General features: G+C 43.4%; 1 protein-coding gene across 1 annotated transcript; it reads right to left on the bottom strand.

The window, feature by feature from the left end:
- Positions 1-1,298: 1,298 nt before the first annotated feature.
- Positions 1,299-26,663, bottom strand: AUTS2 (activator of transcription and developmental regulator AUTS2). Its single transcript, XM_042830261.1, has 13 exons — positions 26,583-26,663; positions 24,773-25,026; positions 23,666-23,886; positions 23,163-23,207; positions 19,474-19,569; positions 18,287-18,358; positions 16,860-16,889; positions 15,382-15,453; positions 12,439-12,580; positions 11,865-11,942; positions 10,023-10,106; positions 8,905-9,127; positions 1,299-4,250 (listed from the first exon to the last, which is right to left on the bottom strand). Exons 2-13 carry the CDS (start codon positions 24,864-24,866, stop codon positions 3,011-3,013), a joined length of 2,397 nt encoding a protein of 798 aa, XP_042686195.1. The 5' UTR covers positions 24,867-25,026; positions 26,583-26,663; the 3' UTR covers positions 1,299-3,010.
- Positions 26,664-26,707: the final 44 nt, after the last annotated feature.

The raw sequence follows: 26,707 nt of genomic DNA, 5'->3' as shown, positions 1-26,707 counted from the left end.
CTGTACCCATGCAAGCCTTCTCCCATAGTTTTTATCCTTCTACAGCCATCTGTGACTGCTTGAACTATTTTTAATGATGTACACACAGAAGACCGAGATACAGGCTGCCTGCCGAAAAAAACCTCAAAGCTCTTTTCATGTATTGCACTACTGCTGGGTACACTGCTACTGAGAATATGTAGAGATCACATCAAATTGGTTTCCAGAAAGACACTGGGCTGCTCTTTTCTCTTAGTTACACAGTTGAAATTCAGAGGAATTCCACTTTCTTCAGATTTGTGTGGGAATAACACAGAACAGGCAGAAATTCTACAACAGCACAGAGAAACAAAACTAAGCTTGAATGTACGGCTGCATACTTTCAATTGGTTACAAGTGGTAATTGTTGAGGCAGCAGAAAGTTTTAAGTCTTGCTAAGCAAAACAAGTTTCAGTGTCATGAATCATCTCTGGCAAAAGAAACTTCGAAAAAAGCTTTGAAGCGTTTGCAGTGAGACACAAAGAAAATGACCGAGCACCTGCAGGAAATCATGCTGCATGAGGAGCCAATTGCTTGTTTCAGAAAGGGTCACCGTGAAAGCTGTGCTAGGAACTAAAAGCTTTGCAAGAAATGGTACATATTTATTCCCAAATTGGTCACAGTAACCAAGAGCCATATCCTCAGCTGGAAACTGGTAAAATGACGTTGGCTTGCATGAAATTCACACAAGGAGTTGCATTCATCTAAGTATGGGACTAACCTAAAAGAACAGCTGGTCAGCAGTTAAAAGAAAACAAGCAGGGCATTAGCACATTTCAAAACAACCCAGGCAAGCCAAGCATTTGGTCTCCTTTTTGTTCCTTTTTACCTGACCATGAAAATCATTTCTGTAAGATAGCTTATAAAGTCTTGTCATGTCCTTTCCATTCTTAACAGCTATTTCTTCTGAAGAGAAACCCACTCTTGGGAAAAGGTATCATTTCTCCCCCATAGCAACGATGGGGTACTCCACACAAAGAAGCACCTAGCAGTTTAGTTCACATTTTTTAATAACATGGCACAATTTACATTACACAAGTCTTCGCTGATGAGGAAACATGCTGAAGATTGAGAGCTGCTTCACTTTTCTTTTCACATAGGATCTAGAAAGGACTTTATTACATACAGGATAAACAGCAAAAAGGTTGGTATATAACAATCTCTTTACAATACTGAAAGCTACCGCTACGGTTCCAGTGTACATATTCTTCAGGGTTGGTTTTTTTTTTCTTTGTTTTGTATTTTTCCTTCTGTTCTTTAAAAAAAAAACAAAAACCAAAACCAAAAAAACAAAAACCAAAACCAAAAATTGAAAATAAAAGGGAAAAAAGAAAAAAAAAACAAAACGGAAAAAGAACACTGCACAACATCTGGAGTTCACAAAATCTGAAGCTCACAACTAAACCTTCAGTTGACTACTAAAATAGATCTCTGATCATTAGAAACAACTGTCTGTAGTTACCTTTTTTCTTTTTCTTTTTCTCTTTTTTTTTTTTTTTTTTTTTTTTTTTCCAAAAAAGGATAACAAATTCAGATAGCACTTTAATACACTAGAAGACCAATGGAACTAATTTTATTTCATACATATATTTTACAGTCCAGTAGACAAGATAGTGAATTCTCTCTGATAAAGTCATATTCTCTCCAAATATTTAGATAAGAAACTTAATGCGTTATAAAAAAGTGTGTTATGAAAAGACAGATTTCAGAAGAATGATGCATTTTGTTAAAAAGGACCACGTTCTTCATGTGAATTCACGTCTTCTGTGATTAGGGAACAACAAGGCTGACCTGTTAACTATTCACAGACTTTATTACCAACTGAAATACAACAAATTGCATTATGAAATCTGCAGCGGAGTTCATTAATTAAACTACTGATCCACAGTGAAAACATATCCATCATTTTTCTAGAAAAGTATTGGCTTTCTTGTAGGATTTGTTTCAGTGTAGCTAAACATCACTTATTAAAAAAAAAAAGTGTGCGTACAGAGAAAAATGACACACAGACATGAATGGTTGTTAGCAAAGGTTCTTCCAAAAATAAATCTGATGTGTTAAGGGACAAAAGTTCTCGAAAACAGCCAGCATTTGATTATTACTCGGTTCAACCCAGGTTAATGTGACTGAAAACCTATTTGCCATGACAGTATCAGTGATTATAGACTGCTAACCTGACGCGTGCTGAGGAATACACGAGGTACAGTAACATCAGCATCTTGATGCAGGGGTTCAGACAGAAAACTACACTTCTAGTGGGCTGTTTCTTCATCAAAACAAGCAGGAGAAACAGGTTTCAGGTACAGATGAGCTTGTTCAGGGAAAATATGACTTTAAGTATGTTGTGTGTTGAAAAGGCTCCTTTGAGTTATAAAGGCTTTTGTGAAAAGCCTTAAAATTAATTGCATAGTTGAAGGGGTTTAGCTGTCTATAACAATATATGTAACACAGCATAAGCAGTCTGTGTTGATCAATATTAAGTTTGCAAATAGCACAGTTTAAGAAGTATTAATGTATTATGTTACTTAATTTTATCTATTTACATTTGTACAAAGTAAAGCTTTCATCTTACCCTTTTTGCATATATGAACCATTAACCCATGAAGCACTCTTTTTACATAAATATCTACAAATGTCTTCACTTCTGGTCTGAAAGAGCTTTGTACGGTTGTCATTGGTGGTGGCTTGTTTCTAGGCAAATCATTCAGATTAATGTCTTGTTCTTCAGTTCAAATTTTGAAACTTTTAAACTAGAAATAAAATAGAGTAGGAGACACGAGGAACGTATGGACTTAGCTAAAAGATCTGGAAAATTTCAACATATAATATACAAAAAAAACATTTCAAAATCTTTGCACTCAGGTCTATACATATTGTACAGTGGGTCACATTCCCAGTCTGTATCAATAGACTAGTAAGAAGGTCTTTATATTTATGTTCATTTACAATGTTCTGTCCCAATCTCTCCGCTTTTTATTTAGTCTCGCTCTGCTTATCGAGCTTCGATGTCCTTGAGGGTGTGAGAAGGAGGCCTCTCTCTCATCTCTGCTGACAGAGGAGTAGTCCTTCTCGGAGACCCAGGCCGAGGCCCCAGCGTAGAAATAAGTGGTGGAGGGGCACTGAGAGCTGCTGTGGGGGGAGTTTTATTGAGGATACCGTTTTGGTGTCCTGTCGGGGGACTGACTCTGGGGTAGTGCATGCTAGGAAGTCCTGGTGTGATGAGGCTCGGGTGAGGCAGGTGTCCATCCAAGGCGGCCGGGTGAACTGAGTGCAGGCGTGCATGTTCGTAGTCCTCTCGGAGCATGTGCAACCGCTCCCTGTCATCCAAGTGGTTGCCCCGCTCATGCTCACGTCGAGGGTCAACGGAGAGAGGGTGGTGGTGATGGTGGTGGTGATTGTAGTCGTGAGGTTCCCGATCCCTGAACGATCTGTCGGCTTCATATAACCTTGGCGTAGAAAGACGGTGAAGGGGGTCATTTCTTAGCAAAAAGTCTCTGCCCAGGGGGTCTCTCCGATGAATATCTAGTTCTCTGTAAGGATCTCTCAAGGGATCTCTCATTGGATCCCAGTGGAAAGAAGGATAGGGGAAGCGTTCTCCACCAGGAATTGGGCTAATGCCCATAAACGGGGTCATCATGCGAGTCCTATCCAGGCCACTGATGCTGTTAATGTGATGTATCCCAGTTACACCCACCGTCATGGGCATAGACACTAAAGGACTTGGATGGACATTAGATGTAGATATAGGCGGTGGCTGATCAGACGACCTGTGAGTCTGAGGTCCCTCATGTTGAGCATCGTGGTCTTCCTTTCGCTCCTCCTTCACTTTGACTTCATTGCTTTTCTTCGGATTATCGTACGCTGGCTCATTCTTCCTCTCAGCCTCACGGTTTGAAGTACTGTTAGGCCTGCTGCTTTCCACAACAGGTGGCCTAGCATAGGGTGAAGGAACCCTGGACATTTGCTTCGACTCTTCCACCACTCGGCTTTCATGGCTCAGGCTTTCTTTCTCTGAAATATAGCTGTCCTTCACCTTGTGCTCTTCAACATTAATTTCCTTCCGAGATTCGGAGTGATCCCTCTCTCGCTCTTTGGGTTTCTCTTTTTCTCGAACCTCAGGATTCAGATGGCTCCTGATCTGCTCACTGGAGCTGCGATTATGTCCGAGGGAGTTTACTGGATGGATAGGTGCTGGCGAAGGATGGCTGGAGTGTCTTTTCTCAATGCTCTCTCTAGGAAGAAAGAGAAGTGTAAAAATTATAGCACAAGAAACTCTCAAAAATAAAACAAAGCCTTGAGGATGTCTGACTATACTTGTTGATTTGCAGAAGGCTAATAACAAGCACCATTTAATGCAATGCTTCTTTTACAAGTTCAGAACACCAGAAGAGCATCCCATCTCTACACTAGGTCTGTTCTATTATCTCAGTGCAGGAGAAGATCCCTGAAGTAGCTGCTTTGTGAGTGATCTGACTGAAACTTCAAACAGTGAAGTCCACACATGGATCACAAGGAAGCTAGCTATAGAAAAGATATTTCTAGGATCACAGCCTTAACTGTTTGCAAAAAGGAGAGAGAATAACAAAAACATACTAATTTCATGAAAAAAAAAGTGGAGGCAATTACATCTACACGGGTAATAGGATTTTACCCACTGCTTCTGTTAAGAATAAATTTGGGAAAATAGCCAATATTTTGTTCAACTGACTTATAGAGAAGCGTCCGTGCCTCTCTACATTACAAGTTTCTTATCTGTATTGCCTTCATCCTTCCAGATTTTCAGTTCACTTCTCACAATTTAATTTCTTTCTCAAACCTGAAGATGAAAGCTTCACAAGACACCAGTACTGTGGAGACAATCACCTCCAAAAAGACAGGCACCTCTCTAAGTGTGAAAAAAGCCCCAGTGCAGGTCTTTGAATAGAGCTGGCCATCATCTATAGATTATACACTGACTTCTTCAGCAGCGATGCCCATCATTCAAACTAGCTCTCAAAGCAGCGCCTCTCTGGAGTTTTTGTTTTCTGTTGTTTTTAAGACTACCAGTCCTTTCCCATTTCTAGAGTAGAGTGAGCACAGCGCAGGCTGCCGATTTATCTCCCTGGTACTGGCCAGGAAGCCTTCAAAACACTGCAAGTTCTTTCCATCTCTGAAACCTATTTACGTTGCATACAAGATTTAGAATTATTTAGAAAATAATCGTTTGGCAGCAGATAACAAAAGACATATCTGAATGGATCCTGTCCCAACTACTTTCTGAAAGCAGAGCTGACCAAGTGGAGTAGCCTTCCTATTTAGATTGAATCAAATTTGAAAGGTAAAACGAATTCCTCAGTTCCAATGTTTTTCAGGTCTCACTAACTGCTTCTGATTTCAGAGCTGCAGTTTCTCCATGAAGACAGCTCCAGATATTTGGTGTTGGGCAAGTGCTGTTTGCTAGATACGGGAATTCTGTTCCATCAGAGTGATGGACAGCATGCTGTTAAAGGCAAAAGTGAGGGGTGAGCAGCAGGGTCCTCTGCAGTCCCTGAACAGCTCCAGTTTACATTCTTCTCTGGGTACCTCTAAGCTGTAGGTACTTCTGGTTTGTGAAACTGCAGGAACTGCTTAAAAATATCTTCGGAAAAGGAAACTGTCATTACTGGGACCTCACCAGAAGAATCTTCTGCTGTATCGAAATCGTCAGTTTATGGGCTATGTCTAAAAAAAGTTTAAGAGTCCAGAATGCAACTGTTAAGTGCTGGAGCATTTGATACCAGAGCTGCTTTGTCTGCACGGACTACTAATTAACTCCTGGGTAGCGGGTTCTGCTTTGACTGACTGTGCCCTGAACACTCCAAACACTGTCCTGCCTCTACTTTCCTTTCCTCCTGCTCTCCACAAAACATTTAAGTCTTTCTTCCAGAAACTTCCAGATTTGGACACAGTGAGACCAAGTCATAAAAACTTGACTGCAGGGCATTCTTAATTGTTTTGTTTCGCTAGGGGGAGCTGACTGAGTCCTTTCACTCATATTTAATCAATTTTTCTGTGTAATTTACATATTTTAAATTGTTTGTAAAATCTGAACAAAATAATGGACATTTTCTGTAATTAAAGAAAGTATATGTGCAATCCAAATAACACTTTCCTTTGCCAATTTCATCCTCTTCAGTTACATTGATGGCATTACCTCAAGATTACTGATTACTTAGGTAATCATTCACTTATGTAAATGGTTGCCCATTGGTCAGGGAAGGAGTAATTTTTTTATCCTCAAATCTATCAAGGGCTCCTTAGATTAATAATACGAGAAGAGCTCTAAGCCTCAGTCTCCCTAAAAAAGAAACTTAAGATCATGTTCTCAAATGAACTTATGACTAAATAAGGTATGCTTTGAGGCTGTATGCTCCACTGACAGATAATGTGCAAGGCATCTCATGCCAATTACTTTGCTTCATTTATGTTGACAGAGAGAACAATAGGTAATTGTATTCTTTCTAAAGTTCCAGGATTACAAACACATTGATGTCCTCATTAGAATGGAATTGCTCAGTGACATCTTTTAAATTAATTAACACAGAGAAGGAACAAATTCTGTTTTGCACAACAGCTGTATTCACTAATTTTTTTTTCTAATGCTGGAGTGCAGTAATAAGAGTCCTGAACAACAACAAGAAGCTGCAAGCAGTCTTCCAGGAGGAAGCAAGAACTGTAACAGGACGTGGCAGTGCAGCTCCCCAGCCAGCTCTGCACCTGGGAGAACTTCACAGACTGCACTTTCACGTTATTTTCCATCTTAAACTCCTCAGGGATCTATCCTATCTCACTGCAGCCAGGGAAGGGCCGCAGCACTCTGGCCATATACGTTATCCTAAAAGAGCAATAAGCGATTCGCTGCAACTCATTTTGACAGCCATCTGAAATGAGGAGAAGGAGAGCTCGGAGGAACCTGCGAGGGACCTTCCATGATAAGTCTAGATGAATGCTTTTGTCTAACGGCCCGTGCGGTGGCAGATAAAGCTCAGGGCAATTTTGATGACGGGACAACTCTGAGATGAAATTAAACCGGCACTCTGGGCACGATTCCCCATTCTGTCTGGTCAAGTTAGCAAAAAATAGGTCACACAGACTGGGACCTCAATCAGAAGGGTGAGGCTACAACCACACCCTGCTGGGTGCCACTGAAGGGCAGGGGAGAGGTATGAGGCTCATAAGCTACACCAGACATTATCTACGTAGGGAGAACGTCTCCAGGAAGGAATTCTCTGCATCTTCTCAAACAGGGAACAGTGTGAGCATGCTGCAAAGTAGAACTCTTCAAAATCACACGGATGCATAGCGATACTGGATCAGCAAAACCATTATTGTACTAAACTGGTAGCCATAATTGTGCAGAAACATGAAGGATGAATGACGTTTACTTTTAAACTCTCAAATCACTGAAAATAAATCATGTTCTGAGCTATGATATGGAGTTCAGGCAATGCTAAAGCTGTTTGCAGGGGATGTATTTCTGAAAGGGATTTTCTTCAGCAGGAACACCTCATAACAAAGCAACAAAACAGCAACTGAAAGAATCACGTAATTGTAAAGGCCACCCGTATCATTAGCAACTAAAATGCTTTGCCATTCAAGCCAGTAAAGTTACTCACATGCTTAAGCATTTCGCAGGACAGAATCCCCAATTTCTAACAGAAATTGATTTGGAAGCATTAACACCGGACATGAAAATAATGAAGCTATGCTACCAAACAGAAAATATTCCAAATGGAAAATGTAGGTGACAAGATCTGAAGTTTGACTTGCTCTTCACATTTTACAATAACATAGAAAAGCTCTTCAATGTATTTTTTAGAATATCTAATGAGTTAGCATAACTTCTTTTTGAAAAGGCTGCTAATATTGGGTTAGTGACAGAGAAGTCAGAAAAGCACATCCCCTAAATATTTTTTTATGTTAAAAAATTAGAAACAAATAGCCATTACGTAGTAAAGTAATGTGCAAACTTAGCAGGAAAGCCATTAAGCCACAACTGAAAAAGCTGAAATCAGCCTCTCTGTATTTTTCAAGGAAGGCATGACACTTGCTGAATGGCAAATTCTCATAATTTGGTACTTTAATGTTAAGAGGAATTGTTACGGAGTTAACTGTAGAATGGGAACAGTCCTGACAAAAAAAAAATATGACCAGGTTTTACTTTTCATTAACCCTTCCCAGCCTGGACATGTTAGAGTGCAAGTCCATGTAAAACACTGGAGAAAAACCGTGCTTGAAGGTAAGCAATAGCAGTGCATGTATGCGTGCTTTCTGCAGGGCAATCCAGGCCAATTTCACAGGTGGCATGCACTGAAGCTCACTGTGGTACTGGAAAATGCCAGGCTGTTGTATTTCATGGTTGGTGTCATTTTACAACTTTATCAGTGGTTTCTCTCCTCAGGCCATTTTAGGGGGTGGAAGCAGGCTTATTTGTTCTGCAGATAGGATCGGATTTGCAAAGTTAAGTATTCACAGGTGCAGATACGTGTCTGATGGACTTCATAGCTCTTTTTGCATCCTGTCAGGCACCTATCCACACACTGAATCTTCAAAAAACCTATAAAAATGTCACCCACAAGGCAAGCATTCTATTCTCACTTGACACCGCCTGAACTCTGCTCCAGCAAAACTCCTTCTGATGAACTGAGGTGCAAGTGAGAAGAGAAACAGATGCAGCAGGAAGCACCCGAGGCAGATCTGCAGCTTCCCTACTGCCTGCGCTGCACCGCAGGCGGGGATGGCGTCAGCTCCCCCGAGGGTCCCTCTTCTGAAGCTCTGGTTTAACAATGTGCCAGGCTGGGAAGGGTTAAAAGCGGAACGGAGCCCCAAGCTTTGAACTAGACAATTCTTGGAAGTGTTCTTTCGTACCTTTCTTTGTCATCTTTACTAACAGATGAGTCTCGTTTATCTACATCTCTATCTCTGTCATGAGCTGCAGCAGATGAACTGCGCTCCAGCTCTCCTGGCTTCAGCCAGGGCGGAGGGGTCGGGAACGAAGGAGGAGTTCGGTGCAGTCGGTTCCAGGGCTCGTGAGGGTTGCTAAAGCTCTGCATACTGGGGCCATCCTTGTGGCCGAACATTGAGTTGGGTGCTGAAATGGTGAAGTGGAAAACAAAAAGGTTTAAGAAAAAGGTATGCTCTAGTGAAGGTACTTACCAAAAAAACTTTTACAGCACTCAGAGTTAAAATGAATACATATTATTGGGAGCTGGAAAAGGAAAGGAAATTAACAGAGATTCATTAGAGGGTCTCATTCCTAAAAATGGGCAGGCATCTGACAGCTGTTTTAATTGGATAGGGAAATGCTGTGGATAAAATTGACAGGGGATGAAAGTAGAAAGATAGAAGTGACAATGATCCTTAGTCCAAATATTTTGGAGACACCAGGAAATGACCATTATACTGAATATAAATAATGGAACTTGTTGCATTTGATCCTGAACCAAAGTAATATAATACGCGACCAAAATCATGCCAGATTTGGAGTATGGTGAAAGAGAGTGACTTTTGAAAGGATGATCTTTTGTGACTGGCCAAATCTAGAGAAATGTTGATGACCCTGGACAAATAAATGCAGGTTAGTGATCTTTTCCAGGCACAAGTCCTGGATTCACTGGTGAGAAAGGAAAAAAGAATGTTCTCATCCACAGCTGGGGATTACAAATAAGCACTGCACGTTAACTACTTTGACCATGCAACAAAACCACGTGGAATCCCACAAACTCCTCACACTCATGGATGCAGTTACTTTTTTTAATAAACAATGTAATGGTGACGCTGAACCCAAACTATGAGGAAACAAAAAGAAAATCATTTACCAGTGACTAAAAATGCTGTTATTTAAAAGAAAAAGTTCGCTTTTCAAATTACCATCCCTTACTGATGCGTGACCTACGCAACTGATAAAATGACAGCAACTAGTCACCATCACTCCACGTCCTGAATTACACGGCAAACAAGAATTCATAAACAAGGAGGTTACTCACTGACTGTCGGGTTGCCGAGTCCCCCGAAGGCATTGCTACCCACTGCAGTGAGACCGCTGAAGGAAGCTGGTCGATTGAAAGGCTCTGCAAACCAACGGAAACAGCTCACTGGTGTGTTGCTCACTGTGAGAAGGCATTACTGTGTTACCCAGCTGTGCTACGCCCGCATGAAAGCTCGGTCTGTGTCCACCAACATCATCCTCTCTGCATCACAGCAGTGATGGTGAGAGGGTGGGAAATACGAACCGATCTTTTCTCCAGTGCAAGGTGTATGGGATCATCTCACAAGAAAAACTTCTACTTCGAAGCAAAACAAGATGTTACACACAGCAGGGAGGCCTGCAATCCAGCAAAAGCAGCGACTCCACTTAAAATCTGCAAACATCTCAATTTTTCTTTCTTTTCATTCCCTTCCAACTCAGTTCGATTGTCCTCAGGAAACAACCCTGTCTAGCAAGGCAATTAGTAAGTCTGGCAACTGTGCTTGCAAAACACCTTCAGGCCATGCCTCAGCCATGTCTCCTACACCACAGGCAGGATATATATGAGATGTCTTACTGTACTAATATGTTCTGCTGACCTCAGCAGCTTGTAATGCTCTTGGTATTTACTGCTAGTACTGTATGGAAAACCAGCATGGACTATGAAAACCATTGGCACTTAAGGTACACAGGGTGCAGGTAAGCCAGATGAAGCAAATTCCCTTCTCCATTTCAGAGAAATTGATGACATCAATTGTTGACATCAAATTGTTGACATCAGCCCTGAGAAGAGGAAGGACAAACTGAGCATTTTTTGTAGGCAGCTCAGTACAGAACGATGAAACCACACCATGAATCTGCTGCAGCACTTTGGTGGTCCTCCTGAATCACTCCCTATGCAAAACAAAATATCAAATTAAAGTCCTGATCTCTGATGCTCTTGTGTGCAGCAGGTTGCTTATTATATCACTAAATAAGAAGGAAACTAACATTTGTTGAATGTTTTTTTTTTTCTTGAACGTTTATTTGCTACTTTTTCGCTGCCATACACATTTAAGATCAGATCACAAGATTTTAAGGATCTGCTTCCCACTCACTGAAATAAAAAGCAGACATCTCAGTAGCAGTTTGGAACAGAAACACCTCTCTGAATCTGAGCCTTAATCTTCAAGTATTTTTTGACTGCTTATAAACACAACTACACTGAATCCTAACCTCCTGCTACTCCTCTAACGCCCAGATGGTTTTTTCTCTCAAGTATTTTAAATGGCGCTGTCAGTTTTACTATTAGGTACATTTAGAACTGCTGCTTGGGTTACAGAAGACAAATGGATAAAATGTACAATTTGTAAAGGTTAAACTGGCACATGGACAACCTTTAATGGTCTACACCAAAAGACATGAAGTAAGACCAGTGTGGCACTATTCTGCCACAGTAGCAGAGTAAAAGCAGAGTGCAAAAACTCACAAGCTTGCTACAAATTCAGAGGCGTGACCTCAAGCTTGTGCTAAAGGGTCCATCATGCAGATCCAGCTGTCAACACGCCCATGCCTTGTGGTGCTAAGGGTGTGCTTAACCGTTACCTCTGGGGACTGGCTATGGAGGAGCATCTTCTGGGTTTGAAAAAAAGATGGTGGCTGTTCAGACTGCACTCCATGAAGCTCTAACACAGCCTTTTGGCTAATGACAGAACAACTGAACTAACTCAGTTCAGTGGATATTCACAGTGCAACAAGCTACAGCAGATCCTGCGAGGGTAGCAGGGGCAGAAAATACCTGTGTGTTATTTCTGAGTTGTATTCACAGTGAGTGGCTTGCACAGAGAGGGCCAAGAACTGCTCACTGCAGTACTGCACTTACCTAAATGAGCAGCTGGGTTGAGAAAGTTGCTGTGATGAGGTGGAGGACCAAAAGGGGTGCCGGCTGGATGAGCCCCACCTGCCAAAACAAAGCAACGCAGTGAATTCCTAGTGATGCTCAGGGAGGGACCTCCTGCATTCTAGGCTCATTCTTAAGCAGCACCTCACATAAGCAGAGATTGCTGTACGCTCAGGTCAGGCTCCTATGCAAACAGCAGCTGCTTTTCTGAACAGAAGTTGTCAGTTACAGAAGGTGGAGGAGAAATGTGTCAGTATGGAAAAAAAAAAGGGGAACACACAGCAGAGCGTATTTCCAACCTGTCATCTCCATGATGCAGATATCGCTGCGTGAAACGTTTCTCCGTGTATAACCTGCATGGCATTTCATCACATTGTTGTTCTTTTTTCAAAAACCATATGGAATAATTTTAAAATATTTATCAAATAGACTAATAGCCTCTGGCACCTCTTGCAAAGTTCATAAGCCAAAGCATATGGGAAATTTCCTCTCAACGTGGCACAGATTAGCATGTTAATGAGCATGCCAAAGAAAGAGTTTGATCCTCAATACTTACTGGCTGTAGAGAAGAGAGTCGAGGGCCGGGCCAGGTCATGGGGGTGGTGGATGGCTCCAAAAAGGCTGGGGCCTGGGGGCCTGCTCAGAAATTCAGGTTTCAGGCCGAAATCCAGCTTGTGTGGATCTGACTGCATCTGTTTCTGAAATATATTAAAAAAAAAAAAGAGTTGCAAGAGACCGTCCTGAGAGGCACTTTCAGAATGCTGTGGGTATGGCAATGTATTCATAACAACTCATGATTTAACAAAGATATTTGTTTTTAGGACCCTGGACATAGGAGCAGAGCCAGCCTCGTGACAGCAGGCCAACAACCTCAGGTTCCCAAACGATGCCCAGGGTTCACCAGTGTCTTCACAAATACATATACCCCTCTGGAGCAAAGGGTTTTAGCACAGACTTGACTGAACAGAACAAACACTGCAATCTCTGAAGAGGCCTTAAACACATCCTTGGTTGTAAGTACAGGTCTGTCTTTAAAACAACAATAAAAACAAAGTGAAAGAGAGCTGTTAGTTTGGATGTGAGCCCCGGGTGGGCAGGCATGCTGAAAGCAGGGAAAGCACCAAGTGCAAGAGGCAGAGCTGCCAGCCGACCTCTGACTGCAGGGATCACTCATCACAGTGACACACACACCACAAGCATCACACGTTTAAATGTGGAGCTGCAGCCAAGCAACACTTGATGCTGCGCATCTTTCAGTGCCTCTCAAACTGCAATCGAGCAAGACAGGGGCTAAAATGAAGCAAATTACATATGAGGTGCAGTTGTGTCAGAAGAACTCAAGTCTCATTTTGACAGCTTGCACTCCAAATTCAAAGCACTGCATGTCACTGCCTCTATTTACATGGTATTAGAACGAGCAGATTTTCTTTCTGAAAGTGTCTTTCCTGATGTGGCTGTACTGTATATGATAAGTGGATGAAGGACGGGTTCTTCGTTGTGTCACAGACTCACTTTAGTGGTTCCCACTTGAACAGTTTTATAGAATGCAGAGGAAAACCAAATTCCCAATTACCTGTGCTGCCAGAACTCCCTAAATGCAGATTGCTGATTAATTGTGCAGGTCAGCTGAAAGGATTTACCAACGTGTAACACTGAACCAGTAGATCTGAACAGTAATTCAGGAGCACGTTACGCTTAATAAATCAATATTTAATACCGTGCCAGCTCAGAGTACAGACTACTACAATGATATAAATATGCATATTAAAAAGTTATGACCAAGTTAATGTGCATGCCTACTAGCTGTTTTTCAAGTGCTAATAACATGTCTATGAAGCTATGAGCAGAAAAAAAAAGGAAACAAAAAAGCAGGTTTATCAATGTTTTGAGATAATAACCTGCAAAACACGGTCATGTTAAGGTCGCGTCTTTCAGATGTCAGACTGCAGTACTTCAGTGATTTAAAAAGACCAGAAAACACAAATGCCTCAACTGAAGGCTGTGTGCCAGATTTCTAGGCTGTGAGCTCTTTTTATTCTTCTTAACAACCAAGTTATAAACTTCTGACAGGCATTACTCAGAACAGCAAATCTGGCAGAAACTTTAATTGCCGCCATATGAGCAGTACTGTTCTAACGACGAAAAAATCCCGTCTGAAGAGGAATGGAACATCACAGCTGTGTTAAAAGACTTCTGAATGTGCTGATTTACCTTAAAAGAATATGGAAGAAAACTGATCAGATTCATTTTACTCCCATTTGCTGCTCCAGAGAGCCCCACTATTGATGATAACCCTTATGAATGTATTTCAGGTCCAGCACCTTAACCCAGGCCCGCTAAACTCAATGCAAATGCCTGCACTAATTTCATGGCACGTTAGATCAAGCTGTAAGTCTTTTCCTAAAAGAGAGCGGGCCAATTAGGGAGCATAAAATCTGCCTGGAATCCAGGCTGACCCCACACTGGTCATCCTGATCCACAGCTTGAACTGCTCTGCGCCCAGGGCTGCTGTCTGGCTCAGGCTGTGTCTCAGGAATCCTCTGGGTGTGCACACAGGTTACACATGTCTGAATGGTGTCTTGCTGCTGCTGAGGTACAGGCAGGCAAACGGCATCTACAGCTACATGCATTCTTTCCTGGGGTTGCCTGCACTTTTGCCTTCATGACTGCAAACCATACCTCACTTTCTGACTGCACTGAGATGGTGAAATGCACTTTCCAATTACTTTTGAAATTATCATCATCCATGCCTCAAAAAAACAAATGCTCTTTCCCGACAGCCTGAGCATTATTATTGTTTTTAAACAGGCAAAGTCAGTAGATAGAAGAAATGGCTGCATGAAAATGGCATTTACCATGGGTTATAAATATAGCAGTATGACCTCTTTGAATATCAAATCAAAGAAGATTCAAAGGACACAGATAACATGGGAACAATAATTTCATTTCAAGAAAATATCTTTTCAATAAAATAGAAAAAAAAAAGGAGATATAACTCTCTAGGTCTATAATCTTGTCTTTTTTGATAATGGGAAGATGAATGAAGATCACTAGCAGGGGAAACATAAGGAAGCAGAGAAGAGAGATACGTCTACTGCAGCAAATTAACCTGTCAACCTTGTTTAAAAGGGTTATTTTTAAACTCTATTAGCTGTAGATTTTAGTATCTGTTCAACATCTTCATAATCTTACAGCACTACCTTATATAACACAACTCAGCTGCATACAAAGACTGCATAGTGGCAGGGTCTGCTTGTTCATTTCACTTTCTAACACAAGCTCCTGACTCCTGCAATGTAAGGCCAAACAAAGACACCAGCCTTTCCTGCCTATTAATGCAGTGAACATCTGCAGGAGCAGCACAGCTCTAATGCTCCTTGTGGTTATGCTAACAAGGCATTAGCCATGGTACAGACCTGCTAACAGCAAGAGGCAAATCCTCCCACTCACAAGTTTGCCGTGTGCAATGTATGCGAAAAGCAGGTGCCCAAAGACTGACCTTGACTTTCTGTTGGTGATGGTAAATCTGCCAGGCGATGTGGACGTGCATAGCGCACCACTTCCCCGGTTTCTGGAAAAAACAGGAGGGATACAGCATGAATCAGTGATTTTCCAATACCTGTGATGCTGCACCCTAGGAATGCTCCTGGTCATCCTCCTCTCCAGACAAACCCACGTTCTGTTTTTCTGCACTCCTGCAATCTTCTGATGCCACTGGCTGAGAATGCAGCTTGTACTGCTGGAATCTGCCTGTTAGCAACTGCTCTGCACAGCTGGATTGCTTCATACAGAACACTGAGTACGTCTCCAAAAGCGCTGCTATTCTAAGACTGGCCTTTCCACCCAAAGATCCAAATAAAAACACATTGAAAATCTCAGAATGGTTTTCAAAATCAATCTGACTCTCTCATGTAACCATAGGTCTGTACCTGCAACATTTTGGCTCATCAGTAAACCCCCAAAATTGGACGCCAGTCAGTTCACTCTGGTTGGGAAGGTGAACTGGCTTAATCTGGCTCTTTGCATCCCTCCTGTCACCACGCTTCTAAATCATGGGGCTGAGAAAGGGAGGGAAGAACCAGAGAGCGTGATTCGGCTTCTTCAGTGATTCAGTAGCCCACCTCTAGGACACCTGGAAATCATGTCAGTAGGGACTTGATAAGGACACACTTTCATTACTTTGTTATTTACGGGTCTGTAGTTAACCACATGAATAATGATTCCTGCACAGATTTAGAAATAATCATAGGAATGAAAGCGGCTCCATAAGCTACCAGTAACTTAATTACTACTCAAACTATGGCACAGGCCTTCTATATCTAGGTGTAAATCAGCCAACAGTTAAAAATCAATTACAAATAAAGTAAAAAAATAAAACCCCTCTCTCTCACACACAAACATAAAGTCAAGTCTTTTGCTTATTCACAGCAATTGGTTGCATTAGTGATTTAATGAGTTCGGGTGGTCTGTACTTCCTCGGGTATGTTGCAAAACCAACAAAAATATCTTTTGGATTATTCTAAGATCAAATCTTTTGGATCCTTATCTCTGGACTATTTTGTGTTTGAACTGGATTGTCTGTGTGTGCTGGACAAGAGGATACTCAGGTAGGAAGTTCCATACTGAATAACACACAAAACATACAACGAACATTAAAAAGCAGAATCCTTCAGCCTGCATTAAAACGGCAAGAGACGTCTGCCAGGGCAGTCTGTAGGATCAGCTCAGGGAACCTTGTGAGCCACAGCAATACAAGGATCATCAACATATAACCTCTGCTGTTTGAAATAAGGGGTTGTGTGAGAACAGGAGAACTTCTCGCTTTAGAACTGCTCATCTTTCTCGAGTGACCACAAGATGCTGACCACACTGCTCAGCAAACACAGTGTGAAATCCCCAAGATGGAACACGTTGCTGCTGCAACCCGGCGGGGACTGAGACGAGCTCGACAAACTGTAGCACGAGAAGGTTTCTTACCCTCAACATGGGCCTGAACGGATCTGTCAACTGTGAAGAAGAAATGACAGCTTGGTTACATGCCTGTCACTCAAACAATTGCTCTAATTAACAAATTTGTATTGCTTCATTAAGAGATGAAATTAAAATGTTATAATTTTACTTTCAAATGAAGTCCTTTCAGATAATAATTAGTCCTCAGCCTCCGTACTGGAGCTGGCCTCCCTCCCCCCACGGCTGTTGTACCTAAGTGTTGACAAGCAACAAAACAAGCCTCACACTGAGCACTCTGTCCTCTGGCATCTGCATTAATTTGTTGATTTAATGCTACCAAAATGGCTGGTTAACTGCTCTGAAGAAGAACACGGCTACGTCCTTTGGGCAAATTTCTGCTCTCATCTTTCAGAGCTGCTTGGCTTGCGAGAAGGCTGGAATTGGGCAGGGCAGAAGGCTGCTCCCACCGAGTGCGCTGCCCTGCCCTGCAGGATGCTGCCCTGCTCATTCAGCAGCAATGGCACCTGCTGCTGGCACATCCAGAGAGCCACCTCCTTTAAAAGGAGATCTACAGATGGAGGAGCTGATTTGAAGACTTGGTGATGGCACGTGGCATCATCTTGAAACAATCAAAACTGCACTACAAACTGAAAGGCAGCATAAAGAGAAATGACTTAATGATGGGAGGCTCCAGTTATCTTTTTGACTGGGCGGAATGAGCAGACATAAAAACACGTGGGTCCTTTTGGCATAAAGCTCAACAGCAGCAACCAATTTAGAGCACACTGGAACTACTAGAACCCAAAGAAAACAGCTCTGCAGAGCTTAAAAGTTGACCAATTCCACAACATTGATTTTTGTCAGAGTTCTGCGAAAAACAGGACTGCATGATGTTCCTCGTTGCAAACAATGTATATGCAATCAAACAAGCAAACAACCCGAGGGCATTTACAAAGAACAGAAAAAAGCCAGAAGATGCAGCGCCAGACAATAAATGCTGTTCACATGTGCTTCAGCTCAAAATCCAGAGGCACCAAGTGATCAATAAAGTGCATCCACATTTTGCAGCTGCAATCAATAACACAGTAACCAAGGGAATAACTGTCATTACCCACATTAGAAACAATTACAGAATACAAACGTAAATCTCAAAGAGGTTTGAACGTTTCTGCGCTGAATTGGAGTTTGCCCCCAGTCTTGTGGGGATGCCAGCTGACAGCAAGGAAAGAGCTCTGCACTGCATGGCATCGACGTGCTTTAGCCAGCGATGGACAGGAGGATCAGGATTTAAACTGTCCTCATGCAACTCCTCTGATCTCACTGACTTAATAGTTCAGGTTAAGCTTTAGTTTCACACGTTGATTTGGACATACAGAAGATGGCAGCCCTCGTGCTCAACATTTTCACAAGGAATGGCTTTAGTTTAGAAGAATACAGTAACACTTTTTACACACCCGTGGATCTTTCTGGAGGAGGGTATGTGGGACAGTTCCAGGTCTGGCTGCAACATCGATAGGATTGGAAGTCTAGAATTGTAACACAGAAAGAGAGCATTTATGAGTAAAAAGCCATACTAAACCACCAACTGAAAAACAGCACTTCTTCATCGTTAACACTGCCTAGATCAACTCTTTTAAGCAAAAAGGCTAACTGCTATAATCCTCGCAGTGATGTACATACTTATCATCTCAACTTCCAAACTCGCTTTGCTCACTGCCTTCCCACTAGTTGAAGTGAGCTGAAACACATGAGGCAACAGCACTGGGAATTCCTTTCACCCCTGAAAAGCTGAGCAGTATGAGACAGCACCTAAAGCAGCACCTGGGATACCCAGGCTGTGCTCTGCTGCTCATCAATAATGCACTGGAGCTGGCCCAAACTGCTGCCCTCACTGCCACACACAAAGCATCAGCAATCCACGTGGTTACCGTGCGAACTGCATCCACAATGAACTATTACCACACGAGCATCAGAAAAGGCAACATCTAGCTGGAAAAAATTAAAGCTTTTCCCTTGATTTGAATGTAAATATTCGGCTAACACAACAAAATGCATCTTTTGGAGGAAAAAACACTACATTTAGACAACATCTTCCTCACTTAAAATGAAGAAAAAAGAAATCAGCTGCACTATAACTAACAATTAAGTAACAGAGTTGTTAACAGACTGATTACCATATATATGAAGAATCCTACTAATGAACTGCAATTTACATATTCAGTCATTAGAGTGGATGGGCCAATTTAAGAAAGGTGTCTCCTCTGCAGAAATTTCAGTCCTGATTTCAGTCTTCAGTCATGGAGACTACAGGCTACAGCAAATGATTTCCTCCCACTCATAAATCAAGAGTGACTTCACAAAAACAAAGGAAAAGAGAAACAAACTCATTGCACTTAACTACCATCGCCACCACAAAGGAGTGGGGAACTGAATCCATGTACTGCATGGTGCTGGAGCTCTGAGATAATTCTGGCAATGAGAAAACAGTAACGAGCCCTGTTTCTTAAAATCCTGATTGTTACACCACCTCACGCTACTGCACGCTACCCTGAGATCTAATGGCAGTGCTTCTGAAGTTAACCGTGCCACTGCATGGAGAACAACCGGTGCATTTGAGTGGAGAGATGGAAACACACCCTACCTTGGGCTGGAATGCTCCTTGGAGTGAGCCAAAGGGGCCCGTCGGAGGGATCATGGGAGGAATACCTGATACAGCTGGAGGATAGGAGTGAAACAGCTGAAACAGAGAAAGAGAGGGGAGCATAAATGCGTGTGAGCTACAAAACAAGGGCAGGCAGCTGAACGAGACAGCGAAAGCATTCCTGCAGAGACAGGGAAATGGTACATGGAGGAGCGCTGGAGATGTGATCCCGCCGCGACAATGTTAGTTAAAGCAGTCAATGGGATGTTCACAAATGTCATGATGTTCACTTCAGAGCTTAAAAGCAGTTCCAAAATCATACAGCCAGCAACCTGGCCTCTGCACTGGGCCATCGCAGCTGAGGCTTTTGTCGTGCAATGACTGGTTTTTAAATTGGATGGGGATTTTGAAGGGTTTGCAGAAGATTTCAAGAGAAAAGGCAGGGCCTGGCCAACAGGGCACAGAACGCTACTGTTTGAGTGGGAAACAAACCTACACAAGCTCTAGGATATTGCATCATTAAAACCCCATTAGTATGCTAGGATTTTAATGGTTTCTGTCGGAAATGAGGAAAATATGCACAATTTTTACTTCATTAGCCTGTCTGAGAGGATATCCTGCCACTGCCAGCAGCAGCAGAGACAGATGAACTTAATTGCTAAAAAGGATTACTTATTAAAAAAGGCCAAAGTAGAACCCCCCAAAACTGGAGGGCACTGGTCTGATAGGACAGACCATGAGGCATAAAAAGAGGCAAATCTCCACTGATCTCAACGATCCCAGTGTATCTGTACTAAGACAACTCAGCAAAAACGAAGTTCTCCTGCGCTAACACAGACAAACACGTGAGAAACAAGCAAGTCAACCATCATGATCGAATCCTATCTGGTCTCTGTGGTCTGGCTGTGAATCTTTCCCTTGCACTGTAACACAGTCAGGTCACACAATTCCACAGGAACTGCAGAGATCACACACAGAACTGCTTTCTGGTAGGAGGTGGGGATTCAGAGCATCTCACTGCAAAGATGTTCTCACTGGGAAACCTTGGGATCTAGCAGGGGCCGGCTGCTAACCTCACTGCTACTGCCAGCCAAACACCTGAAGGAGTTTCCTGGCTGAAGCAATTTCACCTTGAACTCAGCCAATTGAAAACGAACCTCCTGGGTGCTGCTTCTGGGATCAAAATAGAGGACCAGTTGGCCAGCTGAACACAAACAGCCAAAAGCTGGATGTGTGGAGGGGACAAACACTGAGAGAATCACATCCCACAGTAAATCAGCGTCACAAAGTTCTGAACTCAAGGGACGTGTGTGCTTTTCTGAACCCTTTCTCTCAAAATCAGAGTTCCCCTTTCAACAGCTTCAATCTTGGAAGGCTGTTTATTCACCCTACAGGCACTGAGATATGGGAAATTATTTCAGTATGTCAGAGATATCAAGAGATTGTTTATTTAAAAGCATGGAACGAAGTCTCCTTTCGTAACGCATTTCTGTTGTTGTTTTCACTGCTCTTTAATTTGGACTTGCTCCTCTCAGTGATGCAGAAAAAAACTTCAGACGAGTTGCTGCTGGGCTGTGGGTATTTGAGAAATCATTGCAAGACATGTCCTCACTGACAGTAACTTTTTAATAACCAAAATGTGGTTTGAATCCTCCAGTGTCTTCTGTATTTAATTCTGTGCTTAATGGACTAATTTCAAAAGATGGAGCGAGGCTTAATATTCTATTATCTACAACTAATAATAAGGAATGCTTTTCTTAGTTTTATAACGACCGCTGAGTTAATTAAATTTGACCTTCCCCTGCTTTCTCTTTTCTAACGTACATCAATTTTAACTCTCTGACAAACATTCCTGCACTCCTGCAGAGTTCATTTACAGGCTTTAACAACACTGCCAGCTTTTTTGAAGATGCACCCGAACACAGTGAAGATCTATTGCAGAAACTCACCCTTGAAGAAGGATCTATGGATGTGCCAAAGTTTCAGGTATTTGGAGGAGAGAAAAAGCCCTGGCAGGTACGCACTTATGGCAGCAAAAAGGGCAGGTCAGGAAACTGATGCAAGCAGCTCTGTACCTTCACAACCCACACTCTTCCTAGGAGTGATTACTGAAATGCTCTGGCTAGCACGACCTTGCTGTAGCTTTAGCAAGGCTGCTAATCCAGTGAAATTTATTGCCATCATGTTGATCTTTGGCATTAGCTTGCTAAATATCCAACAGGCGCCAACTGTGATTACTTTGCAATAACTTCATTAGGACAAACCTTTCCTGAAGGAAAGCAGGGGAAGCTTAATGCACCAGGGCTCTGCTGCTCTGCCTGTGCCAAGGCCAACATCCCGGCACCCTGGCTATCACAGAACCACGGGAAGCTTGACCTTACTTGAACAGAGGTAATACTGAGACCTGCAGAATTCACCATGAGTCTGAACACAATATCCAGCTGAGGACTATTTCACTGTTTCCTATTTTACACATCAACCTTCGTGCTTTCTTTCTCCAAAACTCATTACTTATTTCCCATTATTGCCCTTATTGCCTGAATCAACATGCTACGTTCAGGATAATCTGTCCTTTGAATCCAAGTAAAGCTACACAAACAAGAGTGCAGTTTTGCAAACAGTGATGCAAACAGCAGCGTGACCCTTCTGAGTGATTACCCTCGGCTTAAATGTTTGCCTCACACTCCCACAGGTGTGATCCTGCAGGCACTCACACACTGTACGCTTAACCAGGGTGTCAGGAATTAATGGGACTGTTCCCATGGGCTACAGGCATCAGTTATGAGCAGGAACTGCGTTTAATCAGGACAGCAGAAAGCATCACACCATCATCTTAACCAGTCTTCTCGCCCAGTTCCACTTCTAAGCAAAATCAACATATGAAGCCAAATGCTTTGCAAATTTCTGAATGCTGATGCAGTACTCCTTCTCTCATCAAAATATCACTCCTGGATTTAGAAATTCTTGTCCAAATGAATGAAATACCTGCCTTTGTTGGTATGAAGAAGGAAATGTCACCCATCTTTCAGCAGCAAATGAATCAGTAGATTCTAAACCTTAAGAGCAGAAGCTTTGCAATTCGTATTGAGTTCATCTCAATGCACAACATTTTTGGTAGCTCTGAGATAAGTGTGTCTACTGCACAGCTGGGCTGCCTCGCTGCCATCAAGCAGAGCACAACCAGCCCAGTAGGTCAGACAGGCTTTTGAAATGGGAAGAACAGACAAGCTTTCAAATTCTATAAAACAAAACACGATATATTAGAATAGCCATTAGATTCCCTAACCCTCAAGGGTTCGTATGATAGTTTGACGTTTCGTTTCAGATTTCTCAGGGAAAAGATCATTTTTAAGTGCTTTTGGCACCACCGAAACACGGCGATGAAACTGCTGCTCTGTACTGCTTCACGCTACGGTCACCTCTTGCCTCGTCTTTCTCACAGCAAACCTGTCTTCCAGTGGTGTATGAGCAAGAGATCTTTTGACTGGAAAAGCTGATACTGCATCTTTATCAGAAACAAGCACCAGAAAATGCAAGCCTTCAAAAGCCAAAGCGATCAAGAACGATAATGGTAAATCCTGGAGTGATGATTAGGGAGAGATTCAACACCGTGCCATTGATCGAGTGGTGATCCCAACCCACCACAGAAAAGCAATTAAGTCAGTTTTAAACAGAGTAATAAAACTCACACTGTGACGGTAGAAGGGGTCAACTTTTGTAGGGTATTTGTCAAACTGCAAAGGGATCAAAGCACAAACTAGTTACTTTCTATTTCGTTGCTTCATTTCTGTTGGTAACACAGACTAATTCCCTATTATTAGGCAACCAACAGAGAGGAAAAATACGCAGAAAATGAACTTCCAGTGAAGCTGGTTTGGGTTTTTCTCCCTTCAAAGTATAACGAGGTCTTTATGAGCTGGGAAAACGGAGGAGGCACCAGAGTGCACCACTCCAACCACCAGGGATTCCCAGGCACGAGTGCCCCTTCGGCCAGCAGCCTCATCCCTCAGCCCCTGCGCTGCCACTGGCTCTATCACACACACAACAGCAGTAGGGAAAGGACCGCCCGTCCTGTGCTCCCCAACCGCTCCTGGGCAGCTCTTTCCCCACCGCCTGGCAAACTCTCAAATGTTCGTAATAAAGAATAGAGTTGTGCTCTACTTATCCTCACATTTCTGCCTGGGGTACGCACCATGGGCGGTGCTGGCGTCGGCATGATGGCAGTGGGTGGGATGGCGTGAGGGAAAGGCGTGAAGGTGTGCTGGTGTGTGTGTTGGTGTGTGTGCTGGTGCTGGTGCTGGTGCTGGTGGAACTCGGTCCTCAGGTACGGCGGTGGGCCCAGCGAGGCCCCGCGATCCGCGCTCTGCGAGGCCAAAAACCGCGTGTTTAGTTCCTGACGGAGAAGATCTTGTTCTGAAACACAAAGCAAAGCAACCTTTGTCAGCTCAGGGACTTGTCCACACCTTGTGCCAACTTCTGCTGGCTGCGGTGGTGACGTTCTACATTAAACTTCCTCACAGTAAAGCATGACGCTGCACAGATTAAGAAAGCTCCTCCAGCTCTTCCCCAAAGGCCATGCTGAGAGAAGAAAGCCTCCAGTTCCCCTCTCTCATGGACCCTGCCTTCACTTCAGTGTTCGTCTGAGGCGCAGCGTGAAGGCTCTCCTTAAATTCCTGGACACGTCCCTGAGCAGTGTGGGTAAGAACACTGGGAACAGAGTGGCCGCAAACACAGCTCCACTACTTCATGGACAGGAATTATTTAACCAAAGTGCTGCTCATCCTCAATATTCATCCCTCAGATCCCTCTCAGTGAGCTGGGAGAAACTGACATCTTCCCACAAAGTACAACAGAGCAAAGTTCGCTCCACTTCTGTTCTCCCCAGCCCTGCACAAACCCGACCTCAGGACGCTGTGTGCATGGCCACCAGACTTCTCCCTGGCCAGGCTGGCTGCAGGGAAGCAAGGCTGAGCACAGACCACAGCTACAGCACAGACATCTGCCACAGCATTCACAGATTTTGGGTGGCCCCATATGAACTCTGAAGTGGTTTTACCCTGGGGAGCAGACAGAAAAGCACAGGCTTCCAAAAATTCTTCATCCCCGGGGCAGAAGAAAAGTCACTGGGAAAGTCTGGGTGGTTTTTGCTTTTGACATCGACCCAAATTGTTCAGCGGCGAGTGACCCCTCTACCCAACCAGCAGCTCTCACAGAATGGACCCCAAAGGAGTTATTCTGACTACAACTGGAGATTGAGTTTCCTTTGCCACACTGGGGCCACGATCTGTCTGTCTCTTACCTGAGTAAGTGCTACCAGCTGGGTGTCCTGGAACCTGCAGGGTCCCTGACGTCAATGGAGGTGGAGGAGGCAAAGCCGTAGGAGGGGCAAACATATTGGGGTGATGTGGGTGTGCGGGGGGCTGGAGGGTGGGCGTGAAGGTATGCAGTGGGCTGTGGCTTGGTAAAGAGAGGGGGAATGGTGAGGCGGAGGGGTGGTGAGATATGTGTGGAGGGGGAGCCTGAGTCTTGGCAGGAGTGCTGCTTCTGCTGCTGCTGTTAACAAAAAGAAAAGCAATTAAGCACTGCAAAGAAGAGAGAAAAGCTCTAAAAGCACACATACTCTACCCCAATGTACTATGCATGGCTCATGATAAACCTGCCACTAATTAAAGTAACACACTGCAAATACAAGATATTCTGTTTTTCTATCAGTACCACCGAGACACTCCTTTCTCCAACCTCTCCCTCATCCAGCATCTCTTACTGCCTATGCTCCTTCCACACCAAAGCCCCAAGACATGTCTCCCTCCCTCTGAGAGGCTGGGATTCTGTCCTCAACAACAGAGGCACAGCACACAAAGAAAGGAGTAATCAGCTCTGTGCATTCATTACTTAATTATCGGGTCCTTTCTACATGACTGCTTCTGATTCATGTTTTCAGGCAAATGAAGCTCAACATCAGTGATTGCTGCATTAATAAAAGTTTAATTTCTCTGCTATGACTTAGAAAGATGGAAGAGTGTGGAAAACGTGAAATGAAGTTGGGAAGGCAACAACAGATACATGCTTATTATTCTGTTAATGACTCTCCTTACCCCCACAATATAAAGAGAGTTGAATCAGCACAATAAATACACAGGATTATACTGGTTGCAATTTTTCAGGTTTCATTCCTTGGCAGGGAAAGTTTCCAGTATAATCACACAGTGCTTAATCCCACTTGTCGTTATTTCAAGTAACAACACGTTTACATTGCAGTGGCTTTTAAAGACAAGCAATACCAATTTGGTTAAAAATAAATCCAAGCCTTCAACAACTCCCAGTTTTAGTCAAACCATGAAGCAACCATCTACTGGTTCACCAGGTCAGGAAGGATGCCATGTGCCTGCTCAGATTCGGGGAAAGGTGAGGCACTGCTGAGAGCACTGTGTTGCCACAGGGGAAACCTGAGGTCTGTGACTTACAAAGACATCATGGGATCCTGTAACACATTGCTTAATCTCCATTAATTTTGTTATCCCCCTACAAAAGGTGGGGATTATCTCTGTGTGGCCAACTGAGGTGAAAAACACTGAAGACTGCAAGGTGTTGTCAGTGCGGGAAGAAATTAAGCCCGAATGTCATCAGTGTAAGCCTATGCCAAGCTGTCAGCAGGGCTAACAGCAGCTGCACTGTATTACTTGCCCTAGGGCATGTCAATAGTTGGGGAAAGCAGAAGAGGTTTACAGGGAGGCAAGGGTAAAAGCAGAGAGCCTTCAGAGAACAGCTCAGCCTGCAAGAATTGGGATTTTGTTCCACTGGTCTATGTTGCACGAAATCCCCTTCAAAAACCTGAGTGTGCAAGGACAGGCAGGAAAAGCAAAAGCAAATTAACACAGAGCTTGAGATTACCAAGCACTGCCTGGAACACCAGAAAATAAAGCGATTCTGGCTCATTTTAAGGAAGAATCTGAGGAAGAGGCCACAAATCCCCCTCAATTTCCCACAGATGGGGTGGGATGCGCTGTCACCTCTATCCTAGTTCCCCCTCCAGGCACCATAAAGCATCACCACCACAGGCAGCAAGTTTGCAAAGAGATGTGGGCACACGCGGCTTTCCGCTCGCCTACCTTAAGCTGTTGAGGCTTAAACTGCTGCTGTTGTAGGCAGAGAGCGGCTGCGAGAGGCTCTGAGCGGCTGGATGGGGCTGCACTGCAGGGAGGTTGGGGTGGGCCGGCTGCACCGGGGACTGCGA

Source organism: Centrocercus urophasianus, unplaced genomic scaffold (assembly GCF_019232065.1).
Source record: "Centrocercus urophasianus isolate 14NV4802_14NV808 unplaced genomic scaffold, USGS_Curo_1.0 seq_33, whole genome shotgun sequence".
NCBI lineage: Eukaryota > Metazoa > Chordata > Aves > Galliformes > Phasianidae > Centrocercus > Centrocercus urophasianus.
Note: the sequence above shows the minus strand (reverse complement) of the source record. Positions and strands in the feature narration are given on the sequence as shown.

What these genes read in the sequence shown, in the direction of transcription:
- AUTS2 (XM_042830261.1), bottom strand. Translation starts at nt 24,866, where the DNA reads ATGTTTGCCCCTCCTACGGCTTTGCCTCCTCCACCTCCATTGACGTCA. An exon ending in AGCTGGTAGCACTTACTCAG is followed by an intron (nt 23,887 to 24,772) that starts GTAAGAGACAGA and finishes TTTGTGTTTCAG; the next exon opens with AACAAGATCTTCTCCGTCAG. An exon ending in CGACGCCAGCACCGCCCATG is followed by an intron (nt 23,208 to 23,665) that starts GTGCGTACCCCA and finishes ATCCCTTTGCAG; the next exon opens with TTTGACAAATACCCTACAAA.